Genomic DNA, 21,021 nt, shown 5'->3' with positions numbered 1-21,021 from the left:
CTTTCTTGCAGCAAACCATCATGTTTGACTGAACCGATGCATTACCGTCTCCTCTCACACTCATTAGGCTTTGGAAGCACACACACAAACACACACACACACACACACAGGAGCTGTCATACTCTACTCCAGTCTTTGCTGGAGCCTGTGACCCACAGACACGAGTGTACAGGCCTCGAGTGACAGACGAATGCTCCCCAGCCTTAAGAACAATTAGCACAGCCAGCACTGGAGACAGAGAGAGAGAGACAGAGAGAGACAGAGAGAGAGGGAGACTGTCACATGGAAGCAGCTCACTGGAGAGAGACGAGGGGTTGCGACCCTGCTCCAACGCACCGTGTTCAGTCTCCAGATGCTCCACGCTACGAGGCTTATTGACAAAGACAGAGAGAAACAGAGACAGTGACAAAAGCTGAGTCCAATTCTCACCTCTAATTTCAGGGTATCCGTGGAGAAGATTTGGGCGTCCCCTCATCTTCTACAACAGGTAGTCTAATCCCACAGAGGCCATGGCACACTCAGTCTGTCTCTGCCTCACAGCACTGTCTCTGATCACTTTGGATCATTCGACACACACCGAGCCCGTCCCTAGTCTCACATTGTATAGTTGCAAAAACACCCTTAGAGTAGTGCAAAGTCATAACTGCTTCTAGCACTTGCCACAAAAAATAAAAATAAAAATTGACCATTACAACTTTACCACACAATTCATCCAAACACAGACAAGCAAGCAGATCGTTGCAAGTTTGACCTCTCAGACTTTGACTACAAATAAACTCAGGAAACACGGCACATTGCATTGTTTTGAGAAAAATAAGGGCATGTGTTTTATTTCCACCACAAAATACGTGCTGTGAATTCCTGGCATAAGTTCACAGGCATGCGGCCTCGTTTTTTCCTCTGCACTTTGAGGATAATATATGTCGGTGGTGGCAGGGGTGCTGCTGGTGAAGGGATTGTTCATGTGTGCATATGCAAGCAGGTGTTGCTCGTTGGTTGGTGCATCCTCCATCTCAATTAGGTCTGTGTGTCTGTTGTACCTCCCCTGTCATCTGTCCAATGTGTTTAGTGAGAAAACCAGAAGACCTCATGGTATTCATTCCTGAAAGAAAATGCTTTTTAAATTGTTATTTACATTAACATTTCTCCTACCTATAATAAGTATAATATACAAATCAATGTTGCATTACTTCCCCCTGCTTATATGAGCCTACTAATCTTTAAATCCTCATTCATTTGGAACCCGTTTTGCATTGTTTAATTTGTTTGTTCATTGTTTGTGTAGCATTTCATAAAGGAGCTACCTTGTTCAGCAGAATAGTGTGATTTTTGTTGGAGATAAATGCTGCTGAAAACATTCATTTCAGACATACTGTGCATCAAAGCAAGTCTGCAGGAAACATACTTAAGTTTAAAGTCTGTCTACCTTTTGCAGCCATTTTATAGTTGTTGCTTTATGACTATAACATAAACAGCACATGACATCTTAAAATATCAAGGGCGATCATGCTAACAATAAAACATTGCAAACACTGCAATGGGAAACAGCTTGTGGACGAGTCAAAATAAGAGAATTTCCAAAGGGAACATTAAGCTTTTATCTTTTTAAAGATTTCATATTATTTTCCATTTAGCGTTAAATTCTTTTCAGATGTGAACACAACGCTGTTCAAGAAGAAAGCAGTTAGATAATAGCTGAAGCTGCATTTCAGTTCTGGTCTGGATGAGTTTAACCTCACTGCACCCTGACAACAGGTGACTTCAGTTAATGCATTACATCTGGCCACCTGGCCACCCTCATACAGGAAAAAGCACTAAAACACACACTCAAACACACACACACACACACACACACACACACACTCACACACACACACACCCACACACACACACACACTGTAAAACGTCAGACAGGAATCGAGTGAACATTTTTGTGGAACCTACTAATCATTTATTATTAACTTAAATGCAAGCAGATTAATTACTGTGATGCACTTCCTGAGAACTTAATGTTGACCTTTCACTGATGATATGATTTCTTCCTGGTGTGAAGCGCAATGTTCACTTTTGTGAAAGCAGTTTCCTTTTTACTGCACTAACTCATTTTGCAACACCTTTGGTCTAACTCTTGTTTAGCGAATCCCATCCTTTTCTGATTTGTAACCACTATCATTGATGTGTTGTGTTTCTACCACCTCTTATATGAAATAGCAGTCTAACATTAAAGTAAAAGTTCAAGTGTTATGTTTCCTTGATATACCCAGGTCTGAACCTCAGCAGCGAGTGCATACAGCTGCCGTTTAGGTCGTCGCCATCTTGGTCTTTGCATCCAGAAGTGACACGAGAGGTGGAGCAAATTGCAACCGAACGCTAAAAAATACCTTTTAGGAGACAAATATGTTACGATTAACTTTAATGGGCTAAAAACCACACAGTGATAGGGTTAAAGTTTTAAGACGATAACATGAAGACAACGCCGTGTCAGCGACCTTTTTAATCAAAAGGTAGCCACGCCCTAAAGCATACTTCACATATTGTCTATGTTACTGTAAATGGGACCATTATTTCCTAGATAAACATCATGCTGTATTAAATAAGACTTGAAACTAGCTATTGAGACCATTAACTGGTCAGGAAAATGTTTATTAAGATAATAAATCAAGTGAGAAGTTGGGTCATTTTCTCATAGACTTCTATATAATCGGACTTCTTTTTGCAAGCATTGGAATCACCCCCTGCTGGATATTAGAGAGAATGGCACTTCCACATCGGCTTCACCTTTTAGACCCGGAGGTTGCTGTCCGGTGCTCCGGTGCAGTGAACTTAAACCAGTTTTTTTTTACACTATAATAACATGTGAGAAGACTTTTAACTGATTCTTTAAGTTGACATTTAAGGCAGTATCAGTAGAATTAACTCACAATGTTTTACAGTGCACATCCTCTGTCCAAAACTGCTGCTGGCCAATACACATAACTCTCAGGTCTGCACCTTCCTCTCTAATAGGACAGAACCACACCCCTTGGTTTAACAAGAGCAATAAAACACACACACACATGCATTAACACAAGCATGTGCTGTTTTACAGACCAGCAAATGCTCAGGTGTCATTCCCTCCACTGTTGCACACAAGTAATCATCATTTTGGTCTAATTTACTCCAAATGGTTTCACTGTTCAGGGTCACTGTTCTGAGGTGAAAGAAAATTCTCAGGATATTTCATGTTTGAGCGCAGGCCCGGCCTGCTGTGCTGGCTGTGTGTCTGGTCTGGTCTCTCAGACACACACTGCTATATTTCATGTGCTCATTTCTGGAGCTTAACAACTTGAATCCACAACCGTGGAACCCAAAGAAGTATTCTGAGGGCATGTAAGGAGAAGTTGGCTGAACATCACACAGGCAACTGGCCTAGTAGTCGTGCGCACACACACATATACACACTACTGGGAATTTCAGAGGAAAAGGATATAAAAAAGGATGATTGAGTGGAGGAGGAGGAAGAAAGGAGGATATAGAGAAGGAAGAAAACAAGCAGGAACAAGAGAGGAGAGATAGAGGGAGTCTACATCTGCAAAGGACTTTACAGGCTTTGCAATCATGCTGCCACGTCAACACAAGACAGATAGTTCGCAAACACTGGGGTGAAGTAAAGAGGAATCTTTCTCTTCTCTTCCCCCTTATTTCTCTCCATGCGAACAACACACTCTCTCATTCCCTCTAATGTCGCACAAACACACATTTTGACAGTTGTTCCTGTAAGAAAATTCCATTTAAAACAAGAAATAGTTCATGACCTTAAGAGGGAAAATGTGTCTCTTGGGCAGCCTTTGATATTCTCTTCCAACTCATTTTGAACAGATTAACTCGACTGTATTAAGGCAGCATGTTTAAAAAGCCAGGGGTTTCCATATGAGCACAATCACGTGAGAATCATATTTACGGTTACAGTCCATTTCAGGGTAATAACAGGAAGCCTTGTGGCTCTTTGCACACAACTTCTGCTGCGTTATTGGCTCTATATAGAGGTGTGTGCGCTTGCTAAAAACGGATTGTGGATCTATTGATAATTATTTTGTTCTGCAGAACTTTACATAATTTTTATTATTATTTGTTGCCGCCCAAGTTCGCATCCACTTGTGCGTGAGTCTCCCAGGTTTCAATTACTACATCATGTCTCGCTCCTTTGTGACAGCGAGATGGTGGCTCACATGGTCTGTTATCTGCTAATAATGTCACGCACACAGCTGCAGCACTTTAGTGTGGAAGTCCACTATGTTCTGGAAAATGTGCCAGCTCGACAGTTTGAAGAAAAACAAACACAACCAATAGACTTCAGTGAATACCACATTGATTAAAACCCTGTTGTTGCATGGCAAGTCGAGTATGATGAAAAGAAACAAGTTAACAGACTGTTGAACTGTCAGTTAAGGCAAACGTTCTGCTTCAACTCACATCTAAGGCTGCAAGTAAAGATCATTTTCATTATTGATTAACCCTCACATTATTTTAAATGTCAAATTGACATATTCCTGTTTTAAAGTTAAAGCCCCCACTTTTTTCAGATATTTTTCTCCATCCAAAACAAATATGTTTTTTCTCTCAGTAAAATAATTTGAGGACTTTTACTGTAATGATCATTAGGATAAGTAGATCACTACTCTATTTTACATTTCTATGAAAGTACACCAGCAGAGTACAAAGACTGTTTATTGGGTCTTTTTTGAGTCGGCATTTATATATATATAGCAGCTATAAAAACATAAAGCACATCCACCGTGAGAAAAAGAGAATGTGCGTGCTTATTCACCGCCCCACACCTGGTCATATATGTCTTAGTAATAATAATAATACTAACATTACACAGCAATTACTGTCCATTAGTGTGCTTTGTAGTAACAACCAGTGGTGTACATTGAATAAAGGGGGAGAGAGGGGATGACATGCAGCAAAGGGCTGCATGTCATCCCCTCTCTCCCCCTTTCCTGTTTCTCTCCGGCTGTTATATCTGTTAAATAAAAAGGCAAGAAAAGGAATAAAGTATTCCCAAACTTGTTGAATGGCAGGTGTTGTTTCTTCATGCAAAATTGATTTCTTATTTAAAATAAGAGGCTTGATAAGAGGGGAGTGGTAAAGGCGGGTCAATATACAGAATATAAAGACATCGTGAGTGTTAATCTGCCAATTATGTTTTTGATTAATCTTTAAATCCTTTTGTCTATAAACGCTAAGAAATATTAACAGAAAAAGAAATTGCTAGCTTTGTCTGATTAACAATCGATAAATATTTGGCATGTTTGCTTGATAGATTACTTCAATTATTTTAATAAATGGTTTAAGCCATTATCATAAGCATTGTCTATTAATTTCCTGTTGGTCCACGAAGTGATTAATAGACTACTCGTGACAGCGTTAGTCAGGAGAAGCTCTAGAGAAGTGTCGACAGGTGTTGTAAATAACATACTGTATGTGCACACACCCCCCCCTGTGATTAATAATCAATAAATCAATAAAAACAATTATTTATTTACACCACCCAATTTTCTGTCCTATTGGCATTTGATAAAACCTTGGAGTATTATTATTGTGGCTCCGCTGTGTTCGAACACAACTTCCTGTCTCACACTGTTCCTGCTGTCTCCAAAATGTCTCCAGCTGATGCTCTGAGCCACCAGTGAGTCTTCAGACCTGGCATCTTACCTCCGTCCGTAGATGATGATGATCAGTTTTCAGCGCCTGGCCCTTTGGCTCCATCGTGTGTCTACAAATGATAATACACAAACTATCATCCCCAGGCTATTTTAAGAATTAAATGTGAATGTTAAACTTCATTGATCCCCAATGGGAAATTCTCTTTTCATTTGCCCTCCTGCAGGAAAATCAAAAGGTCAGGCTCGGCTACAAGACAGCACCCGCGGTGCCAATAATGGTTCAGTGTCTTACTAAAGGACACTTCAGGGGGACGAGTGGACTTGCTGACACGGAGCCTTCAACCAAGATGGTCTCTGTAAAACACTTGTCTGTACAAATGTGTCACAGTGAGTTGAGAGTTTGCAGGCTTCAAATTCAAAAGCCGCTGATATTTACATCATTTAAATAAACTGCTGCAGAATTTAGTTGGAATAAAAACCAGCATTTTGTTGGGCCTTATAATCCAGCCTCCACCAGCTGTTAGACACACTTGCATCTTCAACATCAAGCGACACACAACGCTCAGAATTATAGTTTGGACTGTGTAAAATGTGAGACGGGGACAGGAAGTTACAGTATGTTTTCTAAATTTGAAATGTGCGATGAGGGAGAAGAGAAAATTAACACTACAGTGTCCTTATGCTGCGTCTAAAGTTACATCAAGTCTGAAAAAAACTTTGATTTTAAATAAAAAAAAAAACAAGGAAGCAAAAGAAGGCAATGCAGAAGTAGTGAGTATTTCTCAATATCCATTGCAAAGAATAAGAGGTGACACAGCTTGAAACAGATAATATAGAATTTATTTTTCAACCATAAGTAGGAAAATACATAGGTAGGTGTAAAGGAAACAAGCAGAACCTGTAGTCAAACGGAAAGAAATTAAATAAAACTAGTCCAAAGAGAATCGAGAGGACGGCTAAGGGGTACAACAGAAAGCATTGTTTACCATTCAGTTTCTTTTTAAAACAGTATGTGTTGATTTGAAAACAGCTGCCTTGATTTCTCATCTGGATTAATGGACATTCTACAACATTGTGCAATTGTTTTGTCTTTATTCTTCTTTTTTTTTTTTTTTTTGCTGGTATTACATGAATGGTAAACAATAGTTGGTCCAGTGCATAAACACAGTGACACAGATCAATATATGTACTCGGCTGACTACAGATAGACAATCCTGATCATTGAACAACTACTACTAGATCGGCAGAGAGACGATGAGCAAATATACAAGATGGATGAGAAAAGGGGAAAGAAGGTAGAAGAAGGGGAGTGCAAAGCGACCAGTTTGAAAGATGAAATAGCTACATTTTCCAGATAAAATATTTAAAAACCCATTCTAAATGTGTCTGAATGTTTCTGGTATTATTGCCAAGTTTCTTTTTGGAAAAGGATGCATTTAAAATGAGCCGATGGATTGAGAAACTCAACCATAACAAGAGTATGAATATGGATGCAACTTGTTCTTGTGATCAAGGATCAAAGTATCGTGCTTTCTTTACAGCCCTACTTTTCATGAAGACTGATTCAGATTGGGGGGGGGGGACAAATAAAATGTGACTGGTTGGTGAAAGAACTTGCTCTACAACAGAGAACTGAACTACAAGCAGCTTTGGTGTGCACCATTAGAAGGAGATGCAGCCTGGGAAATTACTCTACGTCTAAACAAGCCAACTATGAAACACAACGCAACAGTGGAAAGTACAAAGCCAACAATGTGATCACTCGCCAAAGCTTACAGGGTGACATAACTCAGCTCTGATTTGCCAGATTTCCCGCCATAGTCTGGTTTAACAAAGGGGGGGGGGGTAATGAGAAGTAAACAACCAAAAAGACTTAAGCGTCGAATCAGTAACTATCAATATCAATAGTAGCTACTAGCTAGCTAGTGTAACAGCTTTAACCACTGTGATGCACAAGAACAGAGTGAAATGGACTAGTAGTACTCAAAATAATCACAGGACCTGTCTAGCGTCCAGCTTAGTCTTAAAAAACACGTTTTACAGTGAGAACAGTGCTCTCTAGTACTGAACTGCAGCCACTAGTAAGACAGCGCTGCTGCCCTAACCTACAGGCACTAGCACTCTCCAGCTAGTGCCATGCAACATCTAAAATAAAGCTGAAAAGTAAATAATAATAATTGAATATCCCTGTTCTGAAAGTGTTTCCTAATAGCAATGACGCAGATACTTTTCCGTCCATAAATTCTCAATCCTTCATTCTACGAGGCATCATCAGGAACATTCAACTCCTCTCATCAACCCGTCAACGTCTCAAGATTACTACAGAGGATTTGGTTTGTGAAAGGAATAAGAGTATATGGGGGGGGGGGAAATTATATTGGAGTAAAAGTAAAAACAATGTAGCAAACATAACACCGTCATAGAATTCATGATTTACACACCAACAACACAATTCAATATCTTTTTAGAAAGGAAACATGAGATACATCTTTTATTCACACTTTACAAAAAAAAGCTAGTCTTTAAATCTACTACAATACTAATGCCATTCAGGAAAACAATTTAATCAAACCGGACACATTGGTTTCCATTGGAAAACAAAAAAGGTTAAAAAGACAAGACATGTCGGGGGGGAAACAAATGGGACCAGAAACCTTGATCTGAGGACGAAGCTTATACTTCCCATTTACTTGCTTCCCTCTTGCTTTTAAAATTTAATTTCAACATATACATTAAAGTAAATCCAATCTTTATTTGCCAATATGATGGGCCAGGTGAGGGGCGCTGCATCTGAATCTACTAAGTGCTCTTCCTCCGGTGTATTCGTGTAAAAGCATGCCTGTGAAATTAAACTGTCTCGTTACTGACTCGTGAACTGTAACACATAGCAACTTCTTTGCCTGGCTTTCAGAGAGAAATTGCTGAGCTGCCCCTCATCTCTTGCTCATCCTAAAGCAGAGCAAAGTGGGCCATCCATCTTAGGTAGAGGGGGGGAGGGGGGGGGGGGGGGGGGGTCCACAGATGGCACTATAGCTGCAGTGACAAGCGTAAGAGAACTTTACAAAGTGGTTTGCGCAAAAGGGGTTAAAAAAGACACAGCTTGATTAATATAGTGGGCAGTTGAGATTGGGGCGTATAGGGTGATGGGAAGGCTTCAGGAGATTTAAAATTCATGGCCAGGGAAGGAGCTACGGGCTAGATATTCTGGGGGTCTGGGCATGGAGCTGTGTTAAGGTTCAAATAGGAAGCTAAAACATCCGAGGATTTAATAAAGATTAGACATCCCACTAATGTTCCTTAAGGAGGGGACATAGGGGCGGTGGAGAAAGCATACCTGATACTAGAGAGCTCAATGAATAGGAAGGATATACACATCATCATAACATTGTCACAGCTCATAAAAAAAGAAATCAACATTAACAAAAACCAATAAAAGGACATAAAATCTTCACAAATGTCTCAACAGTATTTAAAAATAAAAGGAGAAAAGGTTGTTCAGGCGTTCGTCAAATGTAAATAGTGCAAGACAACGACAACTGCTACAGTGAGGCACGATGTTTTCTTACATGTGGGATTAATATAGGGTGTATTGGTCACACGTCACTAGTGGGAGTGTGTGTGAGATATATAGATGAACAGATGTGGCGTCACTGGTGGGCTGCGACTTATCCGTGCGTGTCCTTTTGTCGGAACTGATGGCAGCAGTGTGGATCAATGGCTTTGTTAATGGGCAAGAAGCAACAGGCAGAGTTTACTCAGTGTCTATTTACAATCGCAGCAATATGCCGGCAAATCAAATCAACAGCAGAGGGGGAAGAGGGAAAAATAAAACAATACTGATACATTAATTACAGTTAATCTCTAGGGAGTGCAAAGAAGTGACAGTGAACGCCTTGAACAACCTCTTCCTACGTCTTTTGTACAAGCTGGTAATATCAATTCATCTTAACATTAACTGGATAAAAATTTAGCCTTAGTTTACAATACAATCTTTTTTTCAAATCTGATCATAATTTACTCTTAGTACAAAAAACGCCAGAAAACAGGTCTTTTGTGGTTCATATACAATCATGTAAAGACTGAGTCTAGATTTCTATTCTGTACAAACACTTGTGAAAAAAACCACTGCTTTTGTGTATGGAATATATGGCTGGGGAAAGTCACTACTGGCCTCGGCGACAGTGCTACAGATCTGCCTGCAAATTACCTGTTACGTGTGTGTGGCTTGCATGTGTGGAGTTGCATGGCAACTCCACACAGTGAGAGGAATGCTGGTTTTACTCCTATGTATCAGCCATTACTCGCTCTCTGCCTAAAATCAATAGAGACAAAAGAAAAGATTTGTGAAAGCCCCTCATCACTTTGCCCATCAGCCTAAATCCCTTGCCCAAAAATGGGGGTAGGTGGGCCACATGAGCTCCTAAGCACAAGACTAGCCTAACAACTACACAAGCTGGGGTGAAACAGTCTGCAAACAGGATGGTAGCTGCTGTCAGTTTCTCACCATATCCTTCCTTCACAAATTAACACTACATACAGCCCATGTGAAACTGGGTAAATGTAGTTCTCTAGCTTCTGGTAGCTAATGCATCAGGGCCGGGGTCAAAGGTGTAGACTATCTTGTAGCACCACGGGAGGCCGTGACCACACAAAAGGCCTCAGCACCACAGAATGACAGCAGGAAATCTTACCTCATAGTAGCTGCGGGGGACGCTTAACCACCAGCTAAAGCTGCTCTAACCCAACAACATGTGTCTTCTAGAAAGACTGAGAAAGTACACCGACTGCCCAGAGTACAGGGGGAAACAAGCACAAGCCAATGATGGAAGTCTGAGACTGACAAGTCTGCTGTCTTTGCTGGTTTCAGATTTATACAGGACAGACAGACAGGCCGACCATCAGCTATGGAGCTTTTCAGGTGAATGTCCTCCCTTCAGCCACTACTCAGTTTCCCCTTGACCTAAACCAAACAGTTCTCCATGTGACAAATCTGAATGAGCTACCATCCCCTCTAGTTTGAAAGACAGAAGCAAAGTGGGTGGGTGGATTTGAGGAGGAAAGGGAGTCCAAAACACAAAATATGATACACGAACAGGACTGAATTGAGCAGTTAAAAAGAAGAAGAAAAAAAAACGGAGAAAGAGAAAAGAAAAATATAGAATATCTATAACATTATACGAAATCCCTGTCGGCCAGACCTCACTGTACGAATATTTTACAGGTTGTGTATTTGTCTTCCTCCTCCGGTATGGTGGAGGGAAGAGCTGGTAGTGGGAGGGAGGAGGGTTTGAAAGGGAGAGGCTGTGGTTGCAGCTCCCCCTGGTTGTGTGGCAGGGACTCACTACCTGCGTGCAGGCAGATGGAGACCATTGACCTGGGGGGGCACGTTGGGCAGGAGCAGCTCCAGCTGGCCGAAGAGGGAGAAGTGGTCGGAGGGGATGTGGGGATGTGGGCAGCCGCTGACATTGTTCTCTACGAGCCAGTGGGTGTCCAGGGGGCCCAAGATACCCAGCACGTTCAGGTGAGGCTTGGAGTAGAAAATATAGTCGATGACACCCTGAGAGGAGAAGAAGAGGGGAGTCACCTCAGATTAATACTTCCTTTATATGATGTTATAAACAAGCAATTTATACAGACAGAAAATGCAAATATCTGTGCCGTCAGTACAGTCACCTTAAAGTCGAAGGTGTAGTTGGTGTAAGGCATCAGGCCGTTCTCGTAAGCGCTCTTCAGCTTGAAGCCGTGGGTGATCCTGCCGTTGGACGTGCTGTTCTTTCCATTGCAGTTGAATTTGGTCAGGCTGTCGCTATAACGAAGCTCCTTGAAGTCCTTGTGGGTGCAGTCCACCCCACCAGTACTCAGGTACTCCACCACGCCTGAACAGAGGGGAGAGATGAGAAGTCCTTTTCATCAGAATCAATGAAAAGTCACAACAGTGACAAGTCACAAGGTCCCAACAGACCAAGCCACATCCCTTCCTCCTGTCACTATAGGCACCGCTACATCTAGCAGTATTAGCTGTAACATGAAAACAATAATTCAACCCACCCTACATTGCAAGCAATGCGAGGTGAACCAGATAAACTGCTCTATACACAAACACCAAAATAAAGCTGTGTGATATCAAGTCCAGCGAAATTGAAGCAGGAAAGCTCGAATAACCTTATCAGGACAACTTAACCTTCAACATAGAGACTGATATGTAAAGGGAACGTCGTGACCATGGAGAGAAAAAAAAAGGTGCAAATCTCTCAAGATAATGAATTGATAAATTAGATGCATGCAAGTGAGGTAGGTACATCTTTTTGTCCATTGACAGTTTTTCAATACAAAATAATATGTGGTTACTGTTGAATAGATGTTTACAAGATTTACAAGGTCTTGGTGCAGCGTATTTCGGGGGGGGGCTTCATCCCATGCCAAGATATTGCATGGGATAAGAGCCTTCATATACTTCCATCATAATGTTCTAAGCCCTTAAACTTAAATAAATATAAAAAAAAATTAAAAAAGCTTTCAAAGATATCCGTGTGGACTAACCTTAAGATACAGTTTTGCTCAAAGGCAACACGTTGTTAGAAGATACTGGGAAACATCCTGTCACTAGTTTTTATATACAAACTCTCTGCGGTCAGATAAAGCACTGCTCTATTGGCTCTGCTTACTTACCAGAGTCAGGCAAGGAATTGAGGTCAGCGCACAGCACCAGTGGAATGGCATTGGTCTCACCAGAGACAGAGGACAACTTGAGGCTGCGTGTGGCCTTGTCCACTATGTTCTTCACCTCTGACAGGAACATCATGGTTTGGACCAGCTTGACGTCAGAGTACTCTGGGTCCCAGTGCATGTGGGCATTGGCTATCAGGAGCAGCTGCTTCTCCATGCCATGGAGTGACTTTCCAGCTGAAAAGGAGGAGGGGGAGTGTCATTATGACTATTGAAATACACCTCATAAAAATCGGTCCAATGTACATCATAGAAATCTGTAACACCACCTACAATCCTTTGTACTGTAACTCCAGCTTCTCATTCAGTTTCAGACTAAAGTCAATTCTCGATTAGCCGATTTTATAGAATAATAACTGTCCAATAAGAAGTCCCCTGGGTCAGAATAGAGTCTACTCACAGGAGGCCTCCATCATCTCTTTGCGGACCTCAAGCAGTACAGCTACCCCAATGTTGTCCTTGGTCATCACTCTGTTCAGCATAGCCTCTGAGCCCTCGGAGTTAGCCATGGCCAGCTGGTTGAACTCCACTGTGTGCTTCTGCACTGCACTGAACCTGGACATGAACAAAAGGAGACAAGAACAGAGAAGAGGGGACTTAATACGTTAAGCAGGTGTGGGAATAACTAATTGAATACAAGCACATCAATTTATGATGCGCTGCAAATAGATCCTGGGTTCTGACGGTTTCACTCCAGATCAGATTCCTCTGCATGGCAAATCAAAAACATTCACCAGGTGGTTCAATCTTCAGGCTTCAAAGTGATTGCAGCTGTGTTTCAAATGGCTCATGCATGATCAAACTTTAATTATACATTTTTTTTAAAAGTACAATTTGTAGGATATGGCCCGAATGTTCTTTTCACATTTTATAAAGTTTTAAAACATTAATAAAACAGACCCCCAGTTCGTAGCTCAGCCAGAGCAAACCCCAGCACAGAGGGTCTGATCATATGGGAAACCCGACTCCCAGCCGGTTCAGCAAAGTTGCTGCAGTTACAGAGTAATCAATTTGTTTGTATCCATCTATCTATATCTATACATTACAGAGCTTGTTCTGCTTTGAGATGGTGATTTGTCTGCCTGACGAAGATCTCTGCAAGATTGACACGTTTCAAAATGATGTCTGATGGCAGTGTGTGGATCTTTTGTTTAATTCTATATCAAGTGCTCCACCAGCTGCCGCTGTGACTGATGTCGCTGATGTTTGTGCTGGCTGAATTAGAGTTGCTGTGGCCGCTAACTGAAGCTCAGTCTCCCAGAGCTGCAGAGTGCTGACCGCTCTCCTCTCCCGGTGGGGTGGCCTCCTGGTCGTGCCGAAGGTGTGGGTCGTTTTTTCCACTTAGGATTTAGTCCAATAAAAATTTTTTTAAAAAGAAATCCTATCACTATTCATCACTATAACATTAATAACATGCAGTGAAATACATTTTTATAGTTTCTTCTTTTACTGTTTTTATGAGGGAGCGGACATTTATAAAGGCCAATATTGTCCACCCAACTTAATGGTGACTTAATACAGAAATCAGTCCTGCCAGCTGCTGTTTGGACGATGCTTCAGCTGTCTGTAACTTTTTAATTCAAGTTAAAAACATGCTCTTATATTTAACACAGGCTTATAATAGTCACAAAAAAAGCCATCAAGGTTTCATTGCTTTTACTTCAGCAACATAAAGCTTCAGCATCAGACTAATAATGTTATCCACTAATCAAAACTCTACAATTGATAAAAAACAATGTTAGAAATTTGAAAAGAAAAAAACTCTCAAAGTGTTCCGAGTCTTTAAAAAGGTAATGACAATGAACACTGAACTGTACTTCCAGCTAACCAGCTAACCAGCTAACCATGCAACGTGAATGTGATGTTATTTTAATCTCTGAATAAAAGTTTTTCATGTTATGACACTAACCGCTTTGAATCCAAATTGCTTCAGTGGCACGACATTAACGACATTAACATCTTAGGTTCGGTACATTTAAAAAAGATTTTTGGATTAGAAACATTTGACAGTGCTCAATGGCCATAATTCTTACTTTAACAGTTAAGCAGTCAAATACTGACAGTCAATAAAAAATAAATGTATTGTAATGCACACATGAAGGCCCATTATTGCGGGGCTTAAAAAAAACAAATGACCCGGCTTTAATTCTGTATCTTCTACGATCGAGAGTGGTGTCATATACACAGTGATAAACACTCGATAGCAATAGTTATTACTTTGGCACGGTCCAAATCCGCAGCGGGAGACTGCCTGAGCGCTGTGGGGCCGTAGTAATTGAAATGTTTGTCGTGTTTCCACAGACAGTGGAACAGTGACAGCTTACAGTTCGACACAAATCGTTGTCCATTGAGCTTGATTACTAGCAAGCTGACAAGATCTTGGCATTAGCACTCCACCGATTTAGCGTCGCATTCCTATAACATTGTCAGACTAATGCTGGAAAGATTTAGAATTTTTTAAAAAAGCACATACTTTTTATTTTAGTATGTAATGCAGTTTCCCTTACAAAGTACATACTGTTGCACGCAGTAAGCATACAATTGAGACATACTATGACCCTTTTGCTCATATCAGGAGTGCAAAGGATTGTGGGTCAGAAAAGCCAGAAAAGCATGCTGGCTAGCATACTGAAAATGAAACCGGATGCAGTAGGACCTCCTGTTTTTTTTTGGCATACCTCGAGACCCAAGGTGTGCTTAAGGTGGGCTGACCTAAAGGTGGATCAGCACCTTTCATCAGTCACACCTCAGAGTTCTTGCTCAGCTCGTAGGGGGGCCCTTACAGCTTTCTACAATAAACATATGCAATGTTTTCTGAACATTGTTTCTCAAAATGTGGATAACATATTCAGTAATCAAATCTACGTGCTATGGAATAAACATATCCCATTTTGAAGATAGCGGTAAATGTCAAGCTTTAGTATGGATTCTAAAAACATCTAGCGTTTGCATGAATACAGACGGCTTGTGGTTTTACAGTTTCTGAAAATCTTTACCAAGGCGAATACAATCAACTGTACTGTCTGAAGGCTACGTCAAGCAGAGTTTCTCATTTGCAGAATAATCGAACTGGTTAGGTAGGCCAGTAGTGGAAGCTCAACCCAGCGGATACACCCCTCAACAAAAACAAGACGCAGCAATAATTAAAAATAAATAGCAACGGTTTCAGTTTCCCAGCATTACAGATTGGACATTGAGTGAAAGACTTACAATGTTATACCTAAATGGGAGGAAAATCTAACAAGCTTACTACTTGCATTATTATCATTGCACCAATTATGCTGCGTTGATCACACAGACAATAATATTAGGATCCATCCTAAACTCATCCTCAAAAAACTATTATTAGACATTAAATTATTAACTGGATTTGGACTGTGAGCTGCAAGCCAGTGATTATTTTATGTATACAAATGTTTTTTATGCATGTTCAAATAAATGATTATATGCCCTATTAAGCTAGTCAATAACAGATACTGGCCATAAAATAATTGTATTGTAGGTACATACTTTTCTGTCTTGAAGAAAACTGCACAACCGTCCACGTGTTTACGGTCCGACTCTGACATAGTCCGGGCTCGTGACTTTGGACTGAAGAAGCCTTCGTATCCCTGCTCCTTCAGCTCAGGCAAGAAGAAATTATAGTACTGCTCCGTCTCAACTTCCTGTAAATCAACAAGAAACGTGTCAGGATGGACAACAACAAAGACCGACAGTCATGCAAGTATAACAAAAACATTCTTCCAAAAAGACCAAACTGTAATCCTAAACATTTTAATACAAGACTGGCAAAAGCAAGATACTGTAAGAGATTGTCATTGAAACATTGAAATGACACGTACTATTTGCTCAAGTTGAAGCAATAAAAACAGCCATTAACGGCTGGAAAATAGTGCAGGAAGGAGGGGTGGCTATAATACCAGCAAATACGGCAAATGTTAGAAGAATCTGTGTGCTAGATGTTAAGCCTGCTCCTTGTGATAAACACATACAATAAAATAGACCCCTTTATATATTAGTATAATCCAAATAGGTAGTTCGTGGTTTTATGAACCCTTCCTTGTAAACTGACTAAAAACAACTCTCCATATAAAAAAAACAAAACAATAATTACTTCCTCATACAAGTTGCAAAACAAAAAGTTAATAGTTATTCTGTGAAAACTTAAACATGCGTTTAGGCTTCAACATCCATCTCTCACCTGCAAACTGATGATATCTGCACTGCAGCCCATTATCTCCTGCATGATGGATTTCTTCCTGTACTCCCAGTTTAGAGCCCAAGAGGGGCAGTAGCCATATAGCTGTCGCGTGGCATATTTATCACACAGCACATTGTAGCACATCACAGAGAACAGTGCTGAGGGGAGAAACACACAAAATGGCATAACTTAGAACAGCCGATGATTTTAGGTTGCCTCAGATATTAAATAAATAAATAATAAATAATAAGCAGGGGTAGGGACATTTCCACACTTGTTTAACTACAAGCCTTGAACTTAGATGATCAAAATTAAATCCAGCCGTGTGCTGTATTCTTTTCCTGTCTATACATGAAAAACATTCATTTTATGCAGTATTTTTGTGCCACTGTTTTTCCCAGAATTTGGGCAACAAATCAAATTTAATATGTTTTACTAGTTCTACCAAAATGTGTATAGAAGTACAATTTGACATACAGACTGGAAGTTAAGTGCTTTTTAACAGATGATTGCAACATTGTGGTGCAGTCAGTCAAAACAACAGCTACAGATGCACCCAACATAAGTAAATGTCCAACTCATGGGAAACACTGTGTGTGTGTGTGTGTGTGTGTGTGTGTGTGTGTGTGTGTGTGTGTGTGTGTGTGTGTTCACGTGAGGTCTATTGCTGTTTGAACAGTTAGTTTTGCTCCAGTTCAAACACAGGTGTGCATATACTAATTGTAAAAGTATTGGTTTTGGGTTAAGCCCAGCATTACTTTTACACAAAACTGCATTGAATCCTTACTACTCTTGAATTGTACATTGATGTAAGTTGCATTTGTTCTAGTGACATCCCTAATTTCATGTATGTTGTCCTTACCTGAGGCCCGGGTTCGGTCTGGTTCCTGGAGTGAGATCCATGACCGAGCTGGAGGCTGCTCTGTTGGTACTGAGCAGAGGGGAGAAATGGTTTAATATGTGCGACAACATGAACAATGAACTCAAAAAGGTTAGGGCCCATAAGTTGTCGGGTTCATGATGTCCCCATCTATATCTACTGATGAACCCATCTTTTGGGTTAATAAAAAAAACAACTGGCAAAATAAAATTCCTGTTTCGATGTCAAAACTGCCAGAGGGGGAACTCACTGCGCTTGATAGCCCCTGCCAGATTGTCTAACAAGTAGTTGAGAAGTCTCCGCGTGCCATCAGGTTCCTGGTAGAGGCTCATAATTTCTTGTGCAAGTGGGTTTCCTGGTGAAGGAAAAGCAAAGCCGGCTGAATCAAAGCTAAGAGGACAATGGGATTTCAAGGCTAGAATGGCCACAAAAAACATTGATAAGCCACTCACCTTTCAACCCCAGTGTTTGTAACTGAAACAGTTTCCCCAATTCAAATGGCAGAACCCGCAACTGGTTGTTATTTAAAAGCAGTTCCCTGTGGAGGACATAGGGGAATTTGATTATTAGAAACCAGCCCTCCTGAGAAACAACCATCTTTATTACCTTTCAAAAACATTTGCCTAAGGCATACTTTACAACTTCAGATTGACTGTGAACTTAATGTGGAACAAAATTGGCAGATATCCAAAGGATCTACAATTAATAATAATAATAATAATAATAATATATCTATATCTTTTTTTATTATATAAAAAAAGAAAAGAAAAAAATTGCATCGCCATATTGGGTAAAACCAGAGTGAAGAATGGTGCCAAAACCAGATTCAAGATCAACCCTGTGACAGCTACACCTTTTCATTGTGCCCGAATTAAGGGGTAAATGTATAGCCGGAAACCACTCACCTGAGAGACACCATGTTGCCGAGCTCTGACGGCAGGCTCCTGATCTTATTGGATGAGAGATCCAGGTAGACCAAGTTCTGTAGTTTGGCAATGTCTGGCGGGATGCGTGACAATGAGTTGTCACTGATGTGCAGGGCAGTGAGGTGGGTGAGAGTCCACAGGGTTGTGCTGAGACTCCTTACTCGGCCTGCAGTGACAGTGGGAGAAGGACACATACACACGGACATGCACACAAGAATTAAGTCCAAGAATTCAACCATACCCTCCCAGCTAATGAAAACACATAGAATAACTTGTTTCCCCATTGGTGTGGATAGGGTTGACTAATTTCACAATGATGCTTGAGTACAATTAAAGAGCTGCATTATTTCCCAAAGACCAAATAGACAAAGAAAATCATGTAAAGATTGTTGATTACACCCACTATGTTGCATCTCCAAGGCAAAATAAATGTACATTGACCCTTTTTAAACCTATAAAAACACAGTTTGGGATTAGAGCTGTAATGATTAGTCAATTAATTAGTAAAGGGAAATAGTAAAAATCAATAGACATTTAACTAGCAACAATTGTGATAATGTATAAATCATTGAATTAATATTTGAGGGAAAATGTCCATGGGCTGAAACAAGAAATCTGAAGATTTCCCCTTGGGCTCTGATGAACGTTGAACACTATTTTCTGACATGTTTATGGCCCAAGCGGTAAATCAATAGAGCAACCGGCAGATTAATTGATGATGAAAATAATCATTAGCGGCAGAGCTACGTTGGTGGACCCACAACCCATTTGTTCAGTGAAAATCAAGAAATAGGCCTTTTTCACAAAAAAAACATTTTACTTGTCAGAGTAGGAAAAGCACAGTAAATCAAACTAATGGCTGAATTCCATTTAGCTCCATTGATTTCTGGCTCACTGTCACTTGAACACTTTAATAGAACAGAGCCATCTTTAGTGCTGTGAGTAACACCTGTGCTTTCCCTAAAGTGTCAGCTCCAAATGTCTGCTGTGAAATAGGCCCATTACCTGAGCCTAACTATATGACAGGAAAGGTAGATGCATAAAGACCATGATTATACTATGACTAAGTTTAGGAACTCCCTCACAATACTCACCGCTGATTTCCAGCTCAGCCCAGTATGACTTCTTCCCGTTTGTTGCCTCTTCGGTGGACATAATTGTGTACATCCGCCTGGGATCCGGCGGGTCATATTTTTCCTTGGGCATTCCTATAACACTGCAGAGATCATTTTGCTTTTAAAATATAATTCATGGACAGAGTCCAACTTCTCCCAATGTGCCATCAATTGTAAATCGATTAAGTAATTGTGTCCTGACACTAAAGCTTGAATAATCTGAATCAGGTTAACGGTTGACATTGTGTACGTATTTAGCTCACAGGATAACGTTAACCGTATTTGCTATGATAATTTTAACAAGATACCCCATGTACACATGTTGTCACAATATATTAAATATAAGCTTTACCAAATACGTTTTAAATCAAGAAACGATTAAAGTTATACATTGCTTTTAATCGTTTATAGTACTATACAATTAACACTGCTTTCATTGGAGTTAAGTTAACGTTACATAACAATCACCATTAAAATCAGAAACGTAGTGCAAAAGCAAACCAGGATGTTTATTGTGTAATGTTCAAGCTTTAATTTGTTAAAAAAACGGAAAATAAACTACATTAGCAAAATGAGTAAAAATAGCTAACGTTAACACTAGCTAAGATTAGCCGATTTTCCTCTCGTTGACGCTAACTGATTAGCCTAGCTTAACCTAAATAGGTAACGTTAGCTATCAAACTATACATAGCAGACGCTAACGTTAAAACAGCTAAAGCTAGCTCTTGCTAACTAGCCAGATTGAAAAGGGACACGCGAAGTTAGTTAAATTGAGCAATTGGTTGGCTGACTTTTACGCCCTGTTAGAGTGGGTTAGCTAAAAAGAAGCAATATTATATTAAAAGATACTGCACAATTGTTGTTTACATAATAGCAAAGCACTGACTTGCGCATTGACACTAGGCCACGAAACAGCGCATTAGTTAGCTGCCACTAGCTAGCCTCCGGTAGCAAGAATCACTGATGAGGTTGAGATAAACAGAGCAAACGACCTCACAACGCCGCACAATGCTGGGTTTACAAGCAATTACGAGCTATTTAGCCTAGCTTGAGTCAGCTTGCTAGCTAAAAGCTAACAGATCCCAATAATTCGAAGCTGACAGACTTCCCATTCAAATAAGTCCTACTTCGGAAAACGACCACATCGCTTTTAACATCTAAATAAGATTGCCGGGAAATTAGTGGAAACCGTTCAGGTCCAATAGGAAGGAATATTTTTATACCTGTAAGATCATACCAAATCGCGAGGACCACTGCGTGTTCTCTTTTGTTTTCTAGCTACTTCGCACCCGTTTCCGCTGCTGTATCATGGCGACTGAAAGGATTTTTTTCTCTCTGCCGATAACAGCGCTTGATTCTATTGGTCAGCGCGTAGACAGTCCAACCAGCTGTTGAACCGGAGTAAATACAATCTTTAAGTGATGGACCATGACATGGATGGATAGCATACCAGTTTAATTTACCGTGGTTTATTAAGAGTATGCATAAATAGCAGAAGTAAAGTGAATGTAGTCAAAGTAATAAT

The 21,021-nt window shown here is 40.4% G+C and overlaps 1 protein-coding gene across 2 annotated transcripts; it reads right to left on the bottom strand.

Moving 5' to 3' along the window:
• Positions 1-6,466: 6,466 nt before the first annotated feature.
• Positions 6,467-20,858, bottom strand: LOC115014441 (CCR4-NOT transcription complex subunit 6). Of its 2 annotated transcripts, none has more exons than XM_029441279.1 (12): positions 20,720-20,858; positions 19,476-19,597; positions 18,361-18,547; positions 17,908-17,993; positions 17,706-17,810; positions 17,438-17,506; positions 16,576-16,733; positions 15,885-16,039; positions 12,775-12,929; positions 12,318-12,551; positions 11,322-11,524; positions 6,467-11,205 (listed from the first exon to the last, which is right to left on the bottom strand). In XM_029441279.1, the coding sequence occupies exons 2-12, from the start codon at positions 19,585-19,587 to the stop codon at positions 10,990-10,992; spliced, it is 1,680 nt and encodes a 559-aa protein (XP_029297139.1). In that variant the 5' UTR covers positions 19,588-19,597; positions 20,720-20,858; the 3' UTR covers positions 6,467-10,989. The 2 variants fall into 2 exon arrangements, with proteins under 2 accessions (XP_029297139.1, XP_029297138.1); XM_029441278.1 differs by lacking the exon at positions 20,720-20,858 and adding an exon at positions 20,383-20,571.
• Between the last annotated feature and the right edge of the window lie 163 nt (positions 20,859-21,021).

The sequence above is a fragment of the Cottoperca gobio genome, chromosome 10, assembly GCF_900634415.1.
Source record: "Cottoperca gobio chromosome 10, fCotGob3.1, whole genome shotgun sequence".
Taxonomy (NCBI): Eukaryota; Metazoa; Chordata; class Actinopteri; order Perciformes; family Bovichtidae; genus Cottoperca; species Cottoperca gobio.
Note: the sequence above shows the minus strand (reverse complement) of the source record. Positions and strands in the feature narration are given on the sequence as shown.